This window comes from Ambystoma mexicanum, chromosome 7p (assembly GCF_040938575.1).
Source record: "Ambystoma mexicanum isolate Mex_15411 chromosome 7p, UKY_AmexF1_1, whole genome shotgun sequence".
NCBI lineage: Eukaryota > Metazoa > Chordata > Amphibia > Caudata > Ambystomatidae > Ambystoma > Ambystoma mexicanum.
In genome coordinates, this window is record NC_090939.1 from 884,966,370 (window position 1) to 884,989,453 (window position 23,084).

At 45.6% G+C, this 23,084-nt stretch overlaps 1 protein-coding gene across 2 annotated transcripts in view; it reads left to right on the plus strand.

The window, feature by feature from the left end:
* Window positions 1–23,084, plus strand: part of GAS6 (growth arrest specific 6) — a 975,360-nt gene that overhangs the window by 841,818 nt on the left and 110,458 nt on the right. For both annotated transcript variants that reach the window (XM_069637123.1, XM_069637124.1), the window contains 2 exons: window positions 399–563; window positions 5,438–5,606. In XM_069637123.1, the coding sequence (XP_069493224.1) occupies window positions 399–563; window positions 5,438–5,606 (334 nt within the window). The remainder of the gene's footprint in view (window positions 1–398; window positions 564–5,437; window positions 5,607–23,084) is intronic.

The window sequence follows — 23,084 nt, forward strand, 5'->3', positions numbered from 1 at the left end:
TGTCGCTCCCTCCCCCTTGCGCTGTCGCTCCCTCCCCCTTGCGCTGTCGCTCCCTCCCCCTTGCGCTGTCGCTCCCTCCCCCTTGCGCTGTCGCTCCCTCCCCCTTGCGCTGTCGCTCCCTCCCCCTTGTGCTGTCACTCCTTCCCCTTGCGCTGTTGCTCTGCCCAATTTAGCGCTGTCAATCAATCCCCCTTGTGCTGTTGTTCCGCCCCTTGCGCTCTCTCCTTCCCCTAACACTGTTACTCTGCCCAACTTTGCGCTTTCGATCAATCCCCCATGCTAAATGGAACATGCAATAAACTACAAATGCATAAACTATTGGCTTTGCCAATGCTTGTACAACAATGCTGTTATTTATCATTCGATGTTGACATTTTTTGGCTTTCTTTTTGTCTCAGATTTCGGTTGAGGAGCTGGAAAGAAACTTGGTCATAAAGGTCAACAAGGATGCAGTTATGAAAATAGCTGTGTCGGGGGATCTCTTCACCTTCGAGAAAGGATTGTACCAGCTGAATCTGACAGTGGGAGGCCTTCCATTCAGGCCCAATGAGCTCATTCATTCAGTAAGTGCCATTGTTATGGTCATGAGCAGTATTACCTAGAAATGTGGGTGCTGTAGTGGGGCTGCTCCATGGCCATTGCGTGTGCTATCGCAATGTTTCTTTGCCCATTAATTCTGCTAAACCCATGACCCCAGTGCCCATCTGACTACATGAAATAGTAACTTTCATGGGCATCCACTGTGATCTGATTCACTTTAAGGCTCTTAGCTGAAGGGTGGATGGCTCTGGGTGTTGGAATAGGTGGAATTTGAGTTTCCTTCTGACACCATGGTGGTTTTCCTTGGTATGCAATCCAGTGAAGGGTGTTTTTCACAAATGCAGTCCCATAAAAATAATATGGCACCCTTCTTACGATTTGCAGTGCATTTCGTTGAGGTGCAGTGGAGTCTCGCGGGGCAGAGCAGAGAGAATCCACATACTTCATGGCAAGAACAACAGTGAGGCAGCAAGATCAGCAACGTAGATATATTTTGTTTGTAAACCTAAGCATATTTGGTTCCACCTTTTCCTGAAATGTACAAGGGACATAAACAGTCTACATCAGTTCAATGACTGCAATGTTTTTCTGCTGGTTCTAACATACTCTATATGCGGTAACGCTCAGAATGACAAGATTCTGTAGGGTTTGCAGTTCGATTCTACACCTACCCTTTACAACATAGTGTAAGTGCCTGGATGCAAACAGAATTTATAATTGCATAGAAATACAGACATGTACATTTGACAATGTGTGGCAGGCTTCCAAGGCACACACATTGTCCCTTTTCTGACTGCTCTTAACCTTGTGTTAGCAGGCTTATGCTGTGCTATATGCTGTTTTTCCTGTAATACCACCCATTCCTTTAAACATTAATTTACTGAGTTGGCTTCAACCATTATGGCTGGAAGGATCAGAATGTATTGACTAACCTATCCTGCTCTTGTCTCCAATTGTGAACTCTTATTCATACTTAGCCCTATTAATAAATATGTGGAAGACATTTCAATGGAACGAGTGAGATGAACCAGCGGCTCTAAGGACGATTGTTGCAGCATTAGGAAATACACTTCTGTGGGTGACTCTGTGGATCTTTTGCTACCACACAAAGACCCGCTCCAGAGAGCCAGGAAGCAGCATAATCATGCTGGCAGCTTCTGAGCACCACCCCTGCTACATACTTTCCACTCTGCATGCCAGAAAATACAAAATGACTGGAACCAGGACCTTCTCACTGGAGGTGAAGGAATCTGGGTAGTTGTCAGCCAAGCACGCTTGATTGGGAATGCGACAGAAGGACTCAACCTGTCCTGTAGGCCCTGAATTGGGACTCCCAGCAACTGCAGAATCGAGGAAGTGACCCCTCTGGCCTCTGCTTCTCCATACAACCTTCACACAAGTTGGGGACTTTTCAATAACATTCAAGTTTCTCTACAGGAACTTCCCAGAGTCACCCTTGACGTTGAATCTCAACTGCCTTTGGATCTCTGAGTTCGCCCAACGCCCAAACTCAACCATCTTCGCATCTGATACTTGCAAGGTCTTCTAGTGACCACAGCTCAACATGGCCACCTGACAAGCAGCTTATTCAAGCTCCAGAGCCTTGTGCTTTGTTGAGCCAGTCGAGCCTGCTCGCTTATGAAGGCAAGTCTCTGCTTCGCCATCCCTGAGATAATTGAGCGTAGCGCTGCCAAACCGACAACACCCACCATTCTCAGTGTTTTAGATCCGCATGACTCAACTGCTGCCCGGTGCTGAAAGTGCCCAGTCTCCTGATTGGACACCAAAAGGCCTGGCTCAATGTTGTTGAGCCCCAAGATAAATGAGGCATTGTGAAGAAAATGTCACCCCCTGATCCACTTTTGGGACAATAGTGGTAGATGAAGTGCACAGAGACTGGCTTTGGAGAGATCTAATGCTGAATAAAATAAAGGAAGGCATAGCAGATCCTTAGAATTCTATTAACAATATACCTCTTCAGTGGCTTCTAAAATGCTACTGTACCAAACGGCGCAGGCCAGGTGAGAACTGGCAAAAACTACAGTGGAAGCCTAAATAATGGTCCTGCCAAAGCCAGGAAAAGATAGCAGATTCTGCTCTTCTTACAGACCGGTATCTCAGCTCAGTCTTGAAAACAAAATAAAATTCTGCCATAGCACCCCTGATCTCTGCCTTGGTTTTGCTGGATAAGCCAGGCTTTATCCCCTGTAGGTCCGCTCCGTGTAATCTAAGACTAAGACGTCTTCCTTTGCCCTTAAATAACACCCAACCTTCCTGGGTTGCCCTCCTTTTAGTCGCTGAAAAAGCCTTTCACTTTCTTAAATGGCTCTTCTGTTTTGATGTCTCACGCAAGATGGATGAAGATGATTGATTGATTTTTAAGTATGGTTGGACTCCTTTGCTCTAATCCCACCGTTATAACCTCTACTAACAGTAACTTATCAGGCTCCATCTTGCGGTCATGGGGCACACGCCGGGGTGTTCTATTGTCACCCCTCTATTTGCACTAGGGGCAGAACCACTAAGTATCTGTTCACAGGGAATTCACTGAGACAAGGGATAGGTTTCTAGCATCCTAATGCACTCATTTCTCCGTAGCTAGATGATATTTTGCTCTGGTAGACATCAGAAACCTAACCAATAAAGGTGGTCTCTGGGCCTTTTATATGGTTTGCATATCAACACCTCTAAATTTGAGGGATTCATCCATACACCAGTTTTGGGCGACTTATCCAAAGTATCTGGATTGACCTAGAGTGGTAAAATACCTAATTGTGTAATAAAACAACAAGTAGATGAGTCAATGCAGCTTAACTATGGGATACTATTGGATTACTTGGCGCAAGGCTGCCTGGGACCAGGAACCACACCAAGACCATATGTTCAAGTTCAAGATTTTATTTAGGGAAATATTTTGAAATAGAATCAACATTAAGAGAATAAGATCTCTATCAAAACCCAAAGGTGTCAGAGTGGTTATTCTGAGCCATTGGGAGGGCAGGGTGGGAGTTTGGGGGTTTGTCTCACGATATTTCAGTAGTCACCCATGGATTACTGCCCTTCCCAATGTCACTTTACCTTTTTCAGTTCCACAGGGGTTCCCTCAACCACTTTTCAGTGCTCTGGGTGTTGGAGGCTCAGATGACTGCTTCTGACTTTCTAAGGTCCTGCACCGCAAGACTAAATCTAGACCATTGGCATGCTAGCTGATGGGCCCGCGGATAAGTGGTGTGGTATCACCTTAGGCCTGTCCCAGACCCATCCTGGTTCTTGTTCTCATGCCTTTCTGCTCATATTGTATATTCCGAGGCGCAGTCTTGTTCATCCTCCCAAATTCTGGTCCTGCCCTGAAGCCAACCTGGCCACTGGAACCATACTGCTGTCTATTTGGAGGACTGCCTACCGCCCCCTTCTCTTCCTCCTGCCTGTCGTCACCCCCTAATGTTATTGCCTATTCTGTATCACCAATTTCACCTACAGCTATCAACACCTCCTTCCGCTTCTTGATGTTACCGCTTTCACACTAACACCGTCTCCTGATTCTACCACCTCCCGCTTCACAATTGATATTAAAACTTTCAGATTGCCACCCCATCCTACTTATGTGACAATCTCCTTCCTCATGTTACCAACTCCACGTTAGTCTCTGTCCCCCCTCTTTGAGTTATCACCTCCTTAATACCATCTTCGTCACCAGATGTTACCATCTCAACTAGACTCTCCCTCCTGGTGTCACTTTACCCCAGCAGTGGTATCTGCAGCAACAGATTTTACCGCCTTGGCTCAATTCCCAGCTCCCAGTATTACCTCCTCCTACCGTCTCCTAAGCTTTACTGCTCTACTTCTCTTCCTCCCCTTCCCCAACCACTTCCAAATTCCAGCTTCCTGTGCCAGAAACCCAAAGTGACTGACCGGGGTCTCTGGGTTTTATAATGCTTTCCGTCCTCTTCCTGGATTGAGTTGTGGGTGAGGGGTCAGCACCTGTGTCTTGTAATTTGGGGCACAGTTGGGATTGGTTGCTACTGCTTGGTGCAACTGGCCACACTTTGGGCTTAAGGGATCGAACCAAGCCTTCTTTCTGCCTGTCCGCCATCTTGGATTCCACTCTTCCCTTCCTGCCACTCTAGTAGGCCGGGAGGATAGTTCGGGGGCGAAGCGCTCGTCTTGTAAGCAAGATGATGCAGCGCAACACAGGTTTTAATCCCAGGTCTGCTCGTAGAAACCTGTACAGAGAACCAGATCGTGGTGAATTCTTAAGATTGGTAACATATTATAACGTGTTCAAATCTGCAGTCGGAAACATTGCAACTTTGTATGAAAAGCGGAGCTCACGGAGCGTTGTGCTGGATTTTTTCTGGCGATGTCTATGATACCTCAAGTTGGCTTGTAAAAGTATCGGGGCAAACGCTTCCAATTACGTTTGAATGAAATTGACCATTGTTAAAGGGAAGCATTAGCTTTTCATCTCTAGGACTTTGGGGTTTCCTAGAGCACTTCTGGCTCTCCCAGTTGGGAAGACTTGAGTGGGTCCTGATACTCTCCTCCAATACGATGGGATCCAATCATCCACTGGCTCCGGGAGGCATCCAGCCCAGCGTCACATCCTTGGTCCCCAGAGCCTGGTAGAGGACCTTGCCATAATACATTACTAAACATTCCTGTAATGTATAGCTTATTCATCAATGCATTCCTGATATACCCATCAGAGGTCCGATTCAGATTTAAAGCAGGAGCATGACATGCCAATCATTTGTGTTAGTCAGAGATTTCAAGTTTTCACTAGTGAACATTATTTTTTTCTTTTGAATGTTACTTGGAACTGCAATGAGATTTGTATTTCATGTGCCAGATTGCTATATAAAGTGTTAAAATGAATCATAAATGTCCTGTTTTTCAGATAAACCCACGTCTCGATGGCTGTCTGAGGGGTTGGAACTGGTTGAATGGTGAGGATAGCACAACTCAGGAGACGGTCAGGCTGCATGATAAAATGCAGTGCTACGCGGTTGCAGGGAGAGGGTCGTTCTACCCTGGCAGGGGATTTGCGATTTTTAATCTTGGCTACAGTAAGTACTCCAAAATTGGTGGGCTAATATATTCCTGAATGCTCACTGATAGTTTTGACAGAAATTCAGATACCCTAAAGTGGTGCGTGAATACTCCGACTTTACCAGAATGTTTGTCAAGAATTTCCATGTATATTAAATGTCTGCATTTGAGGTCCACACAAGTGTAAGAAGGCAAGTTCATGTTACTTGGACATTTGTATAGCCCTAAACGGCCGCAAGTGTGGCCGTGTAGTACTGGGTGCCATTAAGTGGTGCATTACTGCACCTTACTGTGACTCCAGTAGACCGTAGCCTATAATGAACGATCAATTACGTTAAGAGACAATGGTCCACATCACGAGTTGGGTGGTATCCCAGCAGTAACTCCGCCGGAATGCCGCCCAGCGCAAATAGCGTTACCATGGTAATTCCAATTTTCTTTTTTTGTCTTTTAGTCCATAGGACTCAATGGGGCATTATCGGCGCAATTAGCGTGGCGCTAATTGCACTGAAAATGGGCAGAAAGTCTGCAAATTCACCTCCAGCTAAAAGCTGGAGGTGAATGCTCCGAGGTTTGCCAAAACTCTGAATTGGGTGGAGCGGTAATACCGCAGTAGTCTTTGGAGGATAGCCCTGGAGCAACGTGCTTGCCTTGGAAGCAAGACGACACACAGCAACACAGGTTTGATCCCCGGGTCCGCGCTTAAAAACCTCTGTGTATTAAGCGCATTATAAATAACCTATCATATCATTACCACCACATTTTTACTGCTCTGCCCAACTCCTGATGAGGCCCAATCAGTTTTTTAGTAGTGTCTGTGTAGACAATTTTTGTGCAGTTCTGGTGTTACGTGAGGTTACGTCATTGAATAGTACTAGTTTCGTGAATGTGTTGAAATGTTAAAGCCCAGTAAGAAGTTGGGTCACATTGCATAGGATTAGTTAGTAATACATAGTCTGTACGGTGCATGGCACCACAGCAGCCGATTGTTTTGAACAGTTGGTTAATGTTGATGGTAAGGAGTAAAATGTGCAGGCTGTATTTTGTCCAGGATTGCCTTATAGCGTCCAGATAAATTTGAGGTTGGAAGGAGGCCCAGATCCTCCGGGGCTCGGCAGGGTGGGCCTGGGTGAAAAGAAATGGTCCATAGGAAGGGCATGGATTCACCCATGCCCAGTTCTCTCATCTATTTTGTATATTGTAAAAAAAAAAAAGTGTATATTCTTACAACTAATCACAGAGATAGGCCAATATTGGATAGTTTAAGGAAAGGGGTAAGATGTAAGGAGGTATAAAGAATGATTTGGAACAGTGATGTTTGCACATGGAAGTGCTTTGCTTCACTGCTGCATTGATCTGCCAACAATTATATGGGAGAAGGGAACTTTTTTGAGAGTAGCAAACCTTTTCTTTAGAATGAAGAATCACCTTTTGAAGGTGAAGCATATCACAATTTGTAAACTGGGCTTCAAAAGATCAGGGCTCTCCTTAATAGGACAGGGTGCTTGGCAATGCATAATCGTTCAAGGTCGCTCACTCTGCCTGGGTATCTGATAGTGTAATCTGGCATAACACCTAGTACTACATTGCATTACAGCTTTAAATACTGTCCATAACAGTAGAGGCGCCAAGGTATTTGTATTCGTATTTATTTCATTTGTATAGCATACCTGGCCCTGGGGCATCCTGGCGCATATCTTAGGTTACATGACAAAGTGACATAAGCATAGGTTACAAGCATATACAAGGTGTAAAAGAACAAGCATAGGTTACAGTCATATACAAAGAGTAAAGCACAAAAAGGTGGCAATAAGCAAAGCATATCACCAGGCACAGAATATATACAGGTTAAATAGGCATACAGGTAATTTACAATGCGTTTATATGCACAGGCTACTCCGCAAGTAGAGGCAATTGAGAACGGGGTGGTGGCTAGTGGGCTAGTTGGTGCCGGGAAAGGTCTGGTGCAGTCAGCCATGCTTTGGCCTTGCTCTTAAAAGCTTGGAACAAAGGTTCAGCTCTAAGAGGGTTAGGTAGTGAGTTCCAGAGTTTCGCGGCGAGGACAGGGAAGCTTGCCCCACCTGATTTCTGCAGTTTGTAACGAGGTATGGAGCCTGGGTGTTTCTGAGTGGTTGGTTGTTGGAAGTGTGCTAGGCAAATAGGCAGGCCAGGTAGTTAGGCGCTTGGTTGGCGGGCATTTGTGCGTCAGAGTAAGTGTTTTGAGTGACACTCTTTGCGATACTGAAAGCCAGTGTAGGCTCTGTCTAGTGTCAGATATGTGCTGATTCCTAGGGATATTTAATTTGGCTCTGATTGCATTGTTCTGGATGACCTGTAACTTGTTAAGATTGCATTGGTTGGTACCTAGATAGAGGGCGTTGCAGTAGTCGATTTTCGACATGACCAGAGTTCTGGCTAGTGTGGTACAGTTGGCTGGTGTAAGGAAAGGTTGGCAGGCTGTGATGAGCTTGGAAGTGTAGGCAGAGGCCGAAGATACTGCGTTTGTTTGTCTAGTGAGGGATAGAGTGGAGTCAAGCTAGATACCTAACATTTTGGTTTTGTTTAAGACTTTAATGGGATTCCCATCAATGACGAAGGATTTGAAGGAGGGGTCTAGTTTGTTGAGTCTCTGATGAGAGCCCAAGATGAGGAGCTCTGTCTTTTAGTCATTGAGACAGAGTTCGTGTTGAGCCATCCAAGCTTGATTGACTTGAAAGATGGTGTTTACAACTAGTGTGTCAGCTGTGTTATCCTCGGTAATGAGAATGAGTATCTGGGTGTCGTCTGCGTAGTTTGTGTAGGTGACACCCAGATAATCCAAGATATCGAAGAGTGGTTTCGTAAACACATTGTAAAGTGTAGGGGAAACACACGATCCTTTGGGCACCCCCGCAGGGAACTGGCGAGAGTGAAGTGTGCAGCCAATTTAAGGTGTCGACAAAGGATTTGGTGGTTTACCAAGTCGAAAGCTGCCGATAAATCAAGTAGGAGTAGCAGGGCCAGCTTCCCCTTGTCTTTCAAGTCTTCAATTTGGGTTTGTAAGTCGATAAGGGCAGTTTTGGTTCAGTGGCGGGGTCGAAAGCCTGATTGTCTATGGCCCAGGAGTTTGTTGGTTTCCAAGTAGTCTAAAATTTTAAGCAGGAAAGGCACAGTAGTGATGGGCCTGTAATTGGTTGGAATGCTTGCGTCCAGTGTAGGGTTTTTAAGAAGGGGGATAACCCAGGCATCCTTCAGGTTATCAGGGACAATACCTGTGTTAAACAAAGAGTTTATAAAGGCGGTGATGAAGGGGGCTAGTTTGTGTGATGCCTCCTTTATAATAGGAGCTGGGCATGAATCGCCATGGCAGTTGGAAGGTTTGAGATTGTTGATAATATTTTCAACCTGAGGGGTAGAGAGAGAGAGACGTGAAGCTGAATGGTTTATGGGTGTGAGTGCTAGGTCTGGATCTGTCATGCTGGGAATTGCATTGAGGGTCGATCTGGAGGCAGATTTCTTTGTCGTTAATTTTGGCTTGGAGTGTAGCCATTTTACAAAGGAGCCCTTTGTGAATGTTGGCACACCAGGTGCTATCTTTGCTACAAGTATCCAGAGGGGCTGAGGGGGATTCCAGTTCTTTTAGAATCTTAAACAGCTCCTTAGTGTTCGATTCTGCTTGTAGGATACGCTTATTGTACGTGTCTTTTTTGGCCTGGAAGTTGGCGCCTTTGTAGTTCAAGGAGGCTAAGGAGAGGCTAGCTTTATTGATATCAGTAGGGTTAATTTTCCAGCGGGCTTCTAGGTTGCGTTTTTCTTTATGTAGCACTCTCAACTGCGTTGTAAACCAGGAGTTGAGGTGTGCCCGTGGTTTGGGTTTCCTGGATTTAATGGGTGCAATAAGGTCAAGTGCTTTCAGCATAGTCTGATTGAACGTGTCCACCAGGACAGTTGGATCTGTGCATGAGGAGGAGAGTTTGTTGAGATCTGGGAGGACAAGTGGGAGCAGTTTTTCACATGTTATGTCTCTTATTTCTCGTACAGATTGCGGGCGCAATGTCCTGAGTAGTACAGATGTTATCTGCTAGGATGTTAAAGGTAATCAGGTGGTGATCAGTCCAGGCACACGGTTGGTTAGACTCAATGTTGATGTTGCAATTTAAGTCAACTAACCAATCAAGAGTTCTGCCCTTGATGTTTGTAAGTTCCCTGATACATTGAGTGAAGCCTAGGTTAGATAATGAGTTGGTGATATCCAATGCTATGGCGTCATTAGAATCTTGGAAGCCAAGGTTGAATTCGCCCTAATATGATCATTTGCAATTTAGTCTTGGTATTGTCAGCAAGGATGAATGAGAGGTCTTCAGCAAATGTAGAGATCGGTCCTGGAGGCCTATAGATAAGGTTGAGTGTGATGTTTTGGTTGGGCGACGTAGCTAGTTTCACTGAGAGTAGCTCTGCTGATGGGATCTGTTGGTTGGGTGTGATTCGAAGGCTAATTGAGTTTTTGTGTATGAAGGTAATGCCGCCTCCTTTGGTTTGACTGGTGTTGCAATCGCTTCTGATGATGGTATATTCTGTAGGGTTGGCCAATGATAGAAGTGGTCCTGAGGCTGCATGAAGCCAAGTTTCCATAATGGAGAGGAAGTCGGGGTCATGTGTCGTGATCAAATCGGCAATGTCGAGCGCATGAGCAGGGAGGGACCTGGCATTAATCAGAGATCCCTTGATCATGTTTTTTTGCGGCGTGGAGATACTAGTGTTAGGTTTGATGTTCTCAGTGATAGGGGATGGTGGGGTGGCAAGGGCCGTGCAGTATGTGATGTAGAGTTTGGGTGCATGGTAGTGCAGGGGTGGCGCTGGGTGACGCACAGGAATCTGGAGCCAAGTCTGAGGTTCCTAGTATGTACGGTACATGGTTGGTTAGGGGTGGGTTTAGTGGGAAAGTGTTCTAACCAGAGGGCTGGTGAATTGAGGTAAGGGTTAACGGTGGGCGGTGTGAAGGCTAGTGCAGGATTGGAGCAGGGCTGCAAGATAGTAGGCATCGCATAAGTGTGCGATTGCCCTCTCAGGTTATGAGGCATGATGTGCCTTAGGTAAGTATCGCGTGTTAGCATTAAGGGACTGTAGGTCTCGGTTAGTGTAAATTCTGAAAGCGTAACACTAAGGTATATGGTGAGTATCCAGGTGAGGGATACTAATTTAGGAATAAGGCAAGGTGTGAGGTAGCTAGCACAGTATAGTGTGTGCTGCCAGTACATAGTGGCATGCGCTAGAGGTATAGGCACTAGAGGTATAAGGCAGGAGGGTGGCGCTGAGAGTGTGTCAGAAGACAGGGTACCTGGGTAAGACTGGTCACTGTAAGGCAAGATGACTTCAGTACGGTACATCATGGGAGATTGTGAGTGGTAAATGTAGTCTTGAGTGAAGAAGCAGAGGGTACATAATCAAAAAGCAGTGCGTTACAGTGTATGGCCAAGACAATGTGTAAAGCTAGGCATCGAATCTAGGTGCAAGGACACTGAATGCAGTGGGTAAACTCGGCAAAGCAGTAACAAATGCAACCAGAGCAATGAGTAACGCTAGGCAGCAAATCTAAATACATGAACAGTGGGTACAGGTAAAAAGGCAGTGCAATACCACAAGTAGATAGGCAATGCGATAGCACGAGTAAAGTAGGCAATGCGATGTCACAAGTAAAATAGGATATGCGAAACCACATGCAGCCAAGGAAATGCTTAACGCTAGGTAGCACGTCTCAGTGCAGGGACACTAGGCACAAGTAGGTAGACGGCGCAATGCCGCGTGCAGCCAAGGCAGTGAGTAACGCTCGGCGGCGAAATCTGAATACATGAGAAATGTGTGCTGCCGGTGAAATGGGCAATGTGGTACCAGAGGTAAAATAGGCAATACGATACCACATACAGCCAAGGCAATGCATACCACTAGTCAAAGTCTGAGTACACGGACAATGTGTACAGGTGCAAGTGCGGTGCTGCATGCAACCAGGGCACTACAAAACGCTGAGCAACAGGTCTGAATGCAAAAACAGTGGGTGCAGGTACAATAGGCTGCACAAAATAGAGTACACGGACAAAGGTACAAGTGAATAGGCAATACGATACCACATGCAATAGGGCAGTACGAGTGCTGATCAGCAAGTCTAGATGCCGAGACAAAGGTACAGGAACATTAAGCAATGCAGGATAAAGTTCAACAAAGTGTAACGCTAGGCCTGAAGCGTGTTGGGTAGTGTGCAGAGAATATGGGACAGGTGTCTAAGTCCGTTGGTAGGGGGGCAGACCATGCAGAGTTAGGCTAAATAGATACGAGCCGCGCGGCAAGTCTATGTATAAGGGCACCGGGAGCAGGGGAGTGAGACGAGATAGTATGTAGGACTAGGCAGGGGGCGTAATGGGGATTAGGTAAATGGCGATTACAGCAGATGTATTTTACAAGGGTGTAATAGTTAACTCAAATCGTACCAGTTTAAAGAAGGTTTTAGGCTTTGGAGGTCCGGTCTATCAAGGCGACATGAATCGGGTGAGCAACAGAATTCGTTAAGCTTAGAACATAGTAAGCTGCATGTCAAGTCTTCCTGAGTTGTGGTTAAAAAATCCCAATAAGCCACTAGCTAAATTAGTTACTCCAAAAAATTCTAAGATAGAAGACAGCGGCAATTCAAGCTATCAATAGCAAGTATTAATTTTAATTTTGAAAATGTTGCCCTTGATGATGACATGTGTTTCGACTGAACATACAGCCTTTATCAAACCAGAGCCTTATTCCTATATATTCCTGTATATTATACAGTCTGTTATCATAAATTAGAGTTAAACATCAGTTCAACAACATCATCTATACAAAACAAACATTATAAAATGCAGTAATCCATATTGTTGGGTTAAACCATGTATAAAGTGAAGAGGGAGGTGTAGAATGTTATTTGACATTCATTTAAACAATTGTTTAAGCATTTTTAAATGTATAACCACAGAAAAACAAGGGTTGGTGAAAGGGAGGATTCATAGATTTGAGAGAACCAAATATAGATAATAACCAAAATAAAAGCCAAAATTCAGAAATGAAAAAATGAATAAAAAGGTGAAAAAGGCAAAGTTAGTCCATTTAATTGATATGTACACATTTGGTTTCATCTTTTGGTTACAATTTCACACGGGTGATGTTAACTTAAGTTGCATGTCCCCATTCCATTAGTTTAGATGATGCTCTGTAATAGCTGGGTTCAATCCCTATATAATGAGTTAAGCATAAATATATATGATGTAGTCATATTATCATGGGATGATAAATCTTGTGTATCGTCTTTAATTGCATGAGGATGCCAGTTAATTACGCTGTATTAACGCTCTCATGTTTTCTGTCCCCAAAGTTTACTCACGTTGGCCTTCCCAATTCTGCACTTAGTGCATTGTAATTTGCATTCTAACATTCCATAATATTCCTTTATTCTGGTTTTGCACTCTATTGATTAAAAAAGGAACACTTTGTGCGAATGTAGGTTGTGCTGCTGTATTAAACTAACCATATGTGTGTGCCGAGTTGCACGGTTCTACATTACAGGAAGATCGTTCTCTCTCAATTTGGTCATACTGAAGGTTTCAAAGTCCGCGCTTGCTGCGCGTGTGTTTTAGGTCCATTTAAGCACTTATGTAAATGAAGGCTATAGTAATAATAACTAGAACTCGTCACTTTGATTATTAAAAATAACTTTCCAAGATCTTTTATTTTCGAACATATAACTGTGTAATTTATGTCTACTCCCTACGAAGACATACCGAAGAGTATATGATGCACGGCAAAGTTCAGAGGAGAATCGTTCTGTAAAATGACTGGAGAGACAGGCTACGATGAGCTTATCTCTGTAATGTATCTGCGTACGGCAAACGAGGATCAGTTAAACAGAGATGAAGCGTGCTGAGCTCACGTTGGTATTGCTCACTGGGATACATCCAAGTTTGGGAAGTTTGGCAGGTGGAGGGCTGCAACTGTGGACCGGCTGAAAGGGAAAGTACTCAAGTGGATCCTTTGCAGAGGGCTTTGCACCGAGCGCCGGTTGCGCTTGGTCAGCTCAGTCAGCTGGCCTTCTTCCTTGGCCTGACCCCGAAGGCTGGCTCACGCCTACTGGCGATAGGTCAATTGAAGTGTGGGAGGCTGCACCATCAGCGCGCTCCTACAGGCCTGGTGCCTGATAGACAAGGTCAGGCAGAATGATGTTCCGAAGCGGTGGCCATTTTAGAAACGGGTCGCCTTGCAGATTTCGCCCAGTAGTGATTTCGGGCTACAGCATGGCTGGGCAAATGTGTGGATAAAGTGAACAAGGCACATCAATATATGGTAGAAGCAGGATACTGGGCAGTAGGTTGGCAATTGGGACTTGGATGTGATATCCTCAGAGGTATTTTGTGCTATCCCAAGAAAGGTGCTGCTCCGCATGGGGTAAGCTGTTAGCTAGTTGAAATGTGCTTTGGGATCCCATGTAATCAGCTAGGATTGCAAGATCTGCTTTCCCCACATCTGCATAGAGAACTACTGGTGCAAGATAACGGTAGCATTGTATTATGTTGTATGAATGAAACCATGCAAGGTAACAGTAACAACATGTGAGAAAATTGTAAAATTACAAGCGTGACTTTGAGGCAGGGAGGCGCAGGAATGTTTATCTACAAAGCAAAATCTATCCAAGGGATTGAGGTGCATAGTATTCAGTAATTCGTTTGGTGGTTCTTTGGGAGTTAGAAATGTGTGCAAACCCCGTGAGTATTTTAAAAGAAGTGGGCTATGGGCTATGGAAGCTTAACAAGTGTGCTTTGAGATCCCATGCAAGGTTGAAGGTTTGGGCTTATCCACTCCCTCCTTCAGCTTTTAGGAGTGAGATAGCAGTACAATACCATCCATATAACAGTGCAATCTAATGAGTAATAGCATTTAATGTGACACATTAGAAAGAGCATTTAGAAAGAGCCTTCCTTCTCAGGTCTGACTTGGAGGTTCCCCTGTGGGTTCAACTGGGGGAGAACATGTTCCAAGGAATGGCCTAGGATGTGATAAGTGAGGTAGAGCAACTGTATGGCTCTTTAGCAAGCAGGTTAAAAGGGCTCATCAGCTTTCTCTTTCCTTTAGGTGGCATGGCTGGAAGGCTGCCACTGGAGCAAATATGCCTTATCCACTCCAAACATAACATAGGGAATCCCAGTGCTGATCCTTAAACTCCCATGCAAGAATTGACATGGCTCCAATAACTAAAGTATGCCCATCCATTGTGCCCCCAGACCAAGGGATGTGTTCATTGAAGGTAAATGTGCTGGCTCCCCATATTTCTCTCCATCTTTCCACTTCTATCCCTTTCCACTGGAAATGAGAAGAGGCAAACAACCAAAACTCTGTGCTGCAGTTTCATTCTCTGTTGTCTGGGGAGAATGATACAGAGGTCAGGGGAGTGGGTATGTACTTTAGTGGCTGCGTGAAGGGAGAATGAGTGCATGGATATGTGAGAGGATAGGCGAGCTTGTGGATGCAAGGGATGAGTGAGTGTATGGGGATGCTAACAACACAGCAACACTTGATAAGAGAGCTTCTAGCAGTGAGTTGGAGCTAGTAGATGGGCAAATGCAGGGAAATAAGTGTGGATGGAAAGTGTGTGCGTCTTGTTGGCTGCATGGTATTTGGTGGTGGGATAGTACTATAAGTAGGAGCAGTTAGATTCATGCTTAGGAACGCAGTAGATGGGCATAGACACCTCTCTAGGCAGAAATAACCCCCAAGTCCTGATGTCTACATTAGCACTCTTAAAGTGACCTTGGCAAGGAATCGTGGTTAAGGGTGTGTGGAGAGTCTGGTATTGGGAGCCTACAGGTGTCATCCATTAAATGTACCAGTAGTACGAGGACACTGTGGACAGTATTCAAAGCAGGCTGTAAGCTGTGGCCGGAATGTTACTGCTGATTATATTCTGTGAGGTACCCACAAATCTGGGTTAATTCTGGGACTTGACTGTCAGGGCTTGTAGGGTGTAAATACCAGGTGATACGCTGAGAGAGATGCCAGTTTGTCACAGACCAGCAAGCTGGGTCCACTCAGAGATCTAGATTGGTGAGCAGTGATGTTCATCTGAAGAGAGTAGAGGGCACAGATAGGCTCAGTTCCAGCAAATGCCGCTCATAAAGACACTGGAAAATAATGTATGGCCAAGGAAATGAGGACAATTCACAACAGCCTTCCATACAACATCCAGGATCAACCATTCCTCATCTTCGATGTGCCACCTCCCCTCAATTCTGAAGGCAGGGTTTGGCCCCCGCCAACCATGTTCTGGACTCTGACTCCGTTGCCCAGCACAGTTGCTCATCAATAAGTCCTCTTCGGCCCACAGGTCCTATTTCTCAATGGACAGGGAACCAACCAAGTGTAGAAGGGTAGACCGGCGGAAGCGTGAAGTGACAAGAAAGGAAATTCATATGTTGAATAGATGTGTAAATGCATGTGTGGATGCCGATTTGAAAATGTGAGCTAGGTGAGGGAGTACAGTGCAGTGGGTGATAGAATGTATATTCTGCAGCATTGGATCTTTCATAGATTCACATGCTTGTTTGAATACTCCCTGTCAGAGTGGGGATCCTCAACAACATTAAAACAGTTTCATTTTAAATGTGGAAAAAACTGCAGTCAATTTAGTGTTCTCTCAGTGGTGCTTTGGGTCATTTGCTCGTCGGCCAATAGGCAGTGCCTCCTATAGCTCCACCCCTGAAGGCCATCTTCAGGTTCATTACCACATGTTCTGTTCTGGGAGTTCGCTCCAAAGCTCTCTTTACTCTACATTTTCTTCAAGAAACTTTCAACCTACATCTCCAACTTTGCATCTTCTGAAACCTTCAGATAAGTACTTTACTATTGTGTAATTTGGGAGCTTTTGGCGAGGGGCACAAGTTTACTCTGTTCCTTAGAGCAGAGTCCATTGAAATGTACCTACTTCGCCTCACCATGACTGATCTTAGAGAACCTTTGCAAACTTGCCCTATGTACAGTTTTTTTTAACAAATACATCCATGTAGAATATAGGCAAAAGACAAGTCTTTACTGCCTTTGTTCGGCCCACAACTTTGATTCTGGCTCTTTAATCCATCTTTGTTCAAAGATTTTACCACAGTAAATCGAATTTGCATGGTGCATCGGAAACCCCTGCTTAAAGTGACATTTATGTAATGTACTCAATTTTATTTCAAAGGTATTATAAAGGACATTGCTATAAGTGTGGCTTAGTTTCTCACAGTAAGCATAGTCAAGGGGAAGCCTTGGGTGCCACAGGACTTTGTCTACAAAAAGCCTAGTCTACGAGAGAGCCTCATCCATAAAGAAGAAAGGCTTGTCAACAATAACCTCGCCTACGAGAGAGGCTCGTTTGCGAGATAGCCTCATTCCCGAGAGAGCCTAGTCTACAACAGTCTTGCCAATGAGAAAGACTTATGTACCTGAAAACCTTGTCTCGAGGGAGCCTCATGTATGGGAGAGCCTCATCAATGACACTTGTCTACGAGAGAGGCTTGTCTATGCGAGCGGCTAAGAGGCTAGTCTAAGCAAGAGGCTAGTCTACGAGAGAAGCTAATCTACGAGAGCTTTGTCAATGAGGGAGCCTAGTCTATGAGAGAGCCTCGTCTGCAAGAGAGGCTTGTCTATGCGAGAGGCTAAGAGGCTAGTCTATGCAAGAGGTAGTCTACGAGAGAAGCTAATCTACCGGAGCCTCGTCAAAGACAGGCTCATCTACAAGAGAGCCTCATCAAAGACTGGCTCCTCTACGAGAGGACCTTTGTCTTCACAAGGCTTGTCGGCGAGAAATACTAGTCAATGACAGGCTCGTCCACAAGAGAGCCTCGTCTAGGAGGGAGCCTCGTCTACAAGGGAGCCTCATCTACGAGAACCTCTTCTACGAGGGAGCCTCGTCAACGAAAAATACTCGTCGGAGACAGACTCTTCTTCTAGAGAGACTTGTCTGAGAAAGACTTGTCAACGACAGACTACTCTACGAGAGAGCCTATTCTAGGAGAATTTCTCCTCAATGACAGGCTCATCTATGAGAAACTCATCAACAACATGCTAGTTTACGAGAGAGGCTCGTCAATGACAGGCTCGTCTACGAGAGTGTGAGAGTGTCTCGTCAACAAGGCCTGTCAACGGCAGGCTGATCTACGAGAGACTGAGAGCCCAGTCTACGAGAGAGCCTCAACTCAGGAGAAACTCGCCTGGGGAAGAGCCTCGTCTACTAGAATGGCTCTTCAAATGAGGAAGACTCTTAAGCGACCGCAATGTCTACAAGTGCGTCTTGTCTAAGAGAGAGCCTAGTCTACCAATGAGCCTCATCTATGAAAGACCTAGTGCACGTAAATGGCCGTCTATGAGACAGCCTAGTCTACCAGGGAGGCTCATCAAGAAACCAGGCTAGTCAACGAGACAGTTTATCCACTAGAAAGCATCATCAACCAATCAGCATAGTAAAAGAAAAGAAGGCCTCATCTACAAGGGTATTTCATGTACGGAAAGGGCTATTCAGTGACTAACATCCCAGTCACTGAAAAGGCTACTGTAGGAGTGGGCCTTGTCTACAAGGGCGCCTAGTCCACAAGTAATCTTATTCTACAAATAGACCTACTCAATTAAGGCCCTTCTATAGCGCTTAATCTATGACCAGTTTACTCTAACACATGCTCTTCTAATAAAGACTTGATTTACTACAAGCTTCTCTACAATGCCTTCCTCAGAAGGGCCTCGCTTGCGATTGAAGCCTTGCATTCGACAGCTTCGTCAACATCGATCCTTCTACAAATGGGGGAGCCTATAACAGGCCTTTTCTATTACAGAAACCGGTCTTTGGCATCCTTGTCAGCGACGGGTTTTGTCCAGGACTGATTATTGCATGAGATACCTATTTTTGTCTCAAAGACTCTATAAAACTTGTTCTTGGTGATTCAGGAGGAGACAGTCGTTGTCTACAAAACACCTCTTCCATAAGACAACTCATTGTCAAAATTCTTTTGTACAGGAAACCTAGTTCCCTACGGCTCCAGCTATAGAATTTCTTTTTTGGAAGGACATTTTCCAGGACAAAGTCACATGTAGAAGCCCTATGCACAGTCCATTGGCACTCGGCAATAATGCGATGCAGCCTTTTCATTTCTTTCGCCCTGGGCGTACCACTTCTCAGATATCGACAGGGGCTACCTTTCAACATATTGTTTCCAGTCATACAGGGTGTGATGTACGTCTGGTGTGAGAAGTTTCAAGCAGGACTTCAGCCGTACGGATGTTGCCGTATATTGTAGCTCTTATCAGCCTACAGGACAATCCAACAAGCTTCACTGTTGCCTATTGCGACCCTTCCTTTTTGGCACCACAGTGGGAGGATTTCTATTTTCACTTCAATATCCAATGGAGACGAATAATAGTCAACTAGTTGTTTTTCAAATAAGCTCAGGGTCACACCTCCCAATTAGTACCAAGGCTGCCAATAATTCTTCCTGCTGACAAGCCAGCAAACATGTCTGTCGGCACTTCAGCTAGTGGTGCAAGTTCTCCTGCCTAAAGGAGCTGTGGAGCAAGTCCCTCAGACTCAGGAACATCAGGGTGCCTACTTCCACTATTTCCTGGTCCAAGTAAAGTTGAGTGCGTGGATGCCCATCCTCAAACCTACGCTACCTCAACATATTCCTCTGCTCACTATCATTACAAAGGATTTCGGAAAAGAAAATAGACATTTTTGCCCACCTTGCCAAGGAACGTTAAGTAGGGCACTTAATCCAGGTTCCCTTCCACCACTGTTGTTGCAAGTTCCTGCGTTGGTGGTGAGAGGCTGCCGCTTTCAATTCAAGATCCCTATTGTATGTCCTTGGTTATGCCCTCCCAGCAAATGCTATCTTCCGGGAAATGCAATGGAACAAGGTCTCTTACACCGATTCCCCTAGAGGGTCAACACCATTCTCGTCAAAACACTATCCCAGCAACAAGATTGCCTTAGTCCAGGCACGGAAATTCCACTCAGGGCTGATGCCCGCTTCACATGCGAACTGTCTAGGAGTTCGCAGATGCCGACTTGCAGCTGTTTACCGTTCATTGGGACGACAGGTTGTTCCACACATGTCCATGTTACATTGCTCCCCAGAAAAATCCAACCTCAAGCGGGGCGCTTCTTTCGTCGTACACAAACCGCCAGATGTGTCCAGGGAGGACAGGGGATCCCCCGCCAGCGATATTCACACAATGGGTCTTCGCTCAGAAGAACGAAAATCCTTGCACATTGACGTCCTGGAGTTGTGGAGGTGTTCTGGCCACTGAAGTCATTCGCCCCTGAAAGCCTTTCATGTGTTTACAGATGATGCAACCATTACATTCTAGAAACGTCAACGTAGCAGTATCAGATCAGCAATCCTGTCAGGCAAAGCATAGCCCCTCTGGAAATGGCATCTTTCTCAGGTGATGCTCCTGTCTTCTTTCCACCTACCAGGCATCCACAACCCCTGGACCAATTCCTCCAGAAGGAACTCCATTCTAGCTACGAGTGGGCCCTCCTCCACTATCAAGTTGTAGGCATATTACAAACATGGTGAACATATACCTAGACCTACTTTCCACCTGGGCAAATTCAAATATTATTGACTTTGCAAGCTGATTCCTGCAACCAGGTAGCCTGAGTAACGCCAAAAGGATTTCATGGACAAACAAGTTCCTCTCATACATATAGTCTTGTATGTCTTCATGCAATTGCTGTGCAGACTGACTCTGGTGGCCAAGTCGGTTTCAATTTTCGTTGCCCCAGGCTCTTTCACCAGCACCGCCTGTCCCGCAGGTTTTTCAGCCTTCTTTCCGGGGACTAGGAAGCGGTCCGCCTTCACAACCCAGCCTCACTCCAGCTTACAACCTGGATAGTACTACCTTACAGTTTGGCCAGGCATATTTGCCTTAGGACAGCAGAGACATCTCGGTGAAAGCTTAGCTCCCGCTGCTGTTTCTTGCTACGACTGTAAGTGGAACCATTTCACAGTTTCATTTCACAGTTTGGTGTGCTACATATGGAGCAGACAGCTTCCTCTTCCAACCGCAACAAATTCTGCCTTATCGATTCTCTGTGGCATGCAGTGGTCTAGCCCACTTCTCTCAAATGTTCTCTTGGCTGCTCGTTCCCTCTTTACTCAATAAAACACTTCTTAAGGGCCAGTTCCAGATTTCTGCCAGTACTAGCACTGGCTCCTGCTTAAGAAAACAAGGCATAGGACATACTTTTTCAGTATCTACATAGGACAGACAACAAATTCCTTTAATGGAAAACGACTTTCTTGTTTGCCATCTTCTCGGCCAAGATGGTGGTTGACATCCAGGCGTTATCCGTTTAGCTGCCTTGTCTTGTTTTCCACAATTATAAGGTCTGGTTGATGTCGAACTGTATGTTTGGAGCTACTGTACCCTGATCATTTTCCCTCGATTTAACCTTTGGTAAGCACTATATTGCTGTTCCAAGCCATTACGAAGGTCTTTGCTGATGTTTGTGGCATTTGGACCACACCCATTTGCCACGGCTGTCCAGGCCCACCATCTCCCATTGGTTTTGTGCCTGAATTTCCTTTTTCTTCACCTGGCCAACTGGCCTCTTCCTGGTCTATCCAAGGTACTTTCTATTAGAGCTGTCCATCCTTTCCTGTTCATAGACCTCTGCAGGGCAGCAATATGGAGGTTCGTTCACACCTTCACAAGGTTCTGCTGTGTCAACATGATGGAGTAGTCCTGAGTTCAGCAGGCTGTCATGCGACAACTCTTCACCTGAGGTGTACTTTGTCCTTAAGGTGAGCCTTAGCCTCCTCCCAGCGTGGCATTCCATGCATTGAGATCTAGGTGTATTGCTATATACTCTATTCAAACAAGCTTGTGAATCTATGAAACATCCAATGCTGGAAAAGACATACGTTACTTACCTGCAACTCCTGTTCTCCAGCATTGGTATCTTTCATAGATTTACATACAACCCTCCCTCCTACCCCGCATAGGGTTCATCTTGACTCGTTTTGGCAAAAACATGTGCATTATAAGAATCTGAACATGGCCTCCACGGGTGGAGCTTTAGGAGGCACTGCCTATTGGCTGATGGGTAAATGACCAAAAACAACACTGAGAGAACACTAAAGTGACTGCAGTTTTTTCTTCATTTTAATGTTACCAAGCTTCCACTCTGTCGACGACGAATATTCAAACAGGCATGTCAATATGAAAAATACCAATGCTCTAGAACTGGATTTGCAGGTAACTAACATATTCCTAATACTCCCTATCTGAAAGGGCCCCATTCGTGCCGGGGGCTACACATATACAGAGGCAGGTAGGGAAAACGTTTTAGGTAGCATTAGAGTGCAACTAAACACAAGTACACCAAACTTTCAAAGGGTTTTTATTTAATCTCTATGTGCTTGATGGGACTTCTTGACTGTACCATGGATCCTCACCATGGGGGCATATAGAATTGTGGGACTTATAACAATAGGCAGGACTACACTGCCATTAGGAATGGACTGAACATAAAGGATTCTAACAGAGAATGGAAGTGAGTTGAAATAAGGAAACACCAGAGAAAGACACATATAAAGATAGAGGAAGGAAAGCGGACAAAAAGAAAAGGAAGAATAGTGTTCCATGGGAGGTCACAGCTTCGATCAGTGCCAGGGCATCATGAAGTTTGCTGGCCGGGCCGTGTATGCCAGCTGCAGCCCTGCACGAATTTGAAGCCTGAGGCTGTGCGTGGGGTGCGGATAATTTTCCCAGAGATAGCTATGTAGATGCGGGCAAACGCAGCCGCTTGGGGTACAACACAAACGAGTGGGAATCGCACATCAACTGAGGCCCACGGGCATGTGGGGCATTACAAGAATTAAAATAAATAAACTACTTGTTACCTCTCTTCCAGATGTGGGGATTTCCAGATCTGGACTTGTTTGCCTCTCCTCAGAACTCCAAATGCCCCCTCTTTGCATCATGGGCTGGGCGCGGCCTGTTGTCTATGGGGGATGTGTTCCAGCTTTGCTGGCACGGCCGCAGGTGCTATGCGTTTCCTCCTCTGTTGCTCCAGCAGACCCTCGCAAAGTTTCGGGCCTCGGTGGGATGAAGCCTTATCCTGATTGCCCCCCACTGGCTGTCAAGGGTGTGGCTCTCAGACCTCTTCCAGCTCAAGTCGCAAGGGCCGGGCCATCTTCCGATCCTCAGCATGGACTTCCTCACTGAGACGCACAGGGTGGTAGAACATCCAGACCCGCCAAATTTGTGCTTTCGGCTTGGCTCCTGATCAACTGAAGCTTCATCCCTCGCTGTTCTCTGAAAGTAATTGGTAGATATCCAGGAGGCCTTCCACATGCTTGCAGTACAAGAGTATGTGAACCAGGTTCTGCCATTGGGCGTGAGGAGAGGGAGTTGCCCCTCTCTCCTGCTGCCTGGATGATGTGTTGTCCTTTTTGGCACAGCTGACTCACTCC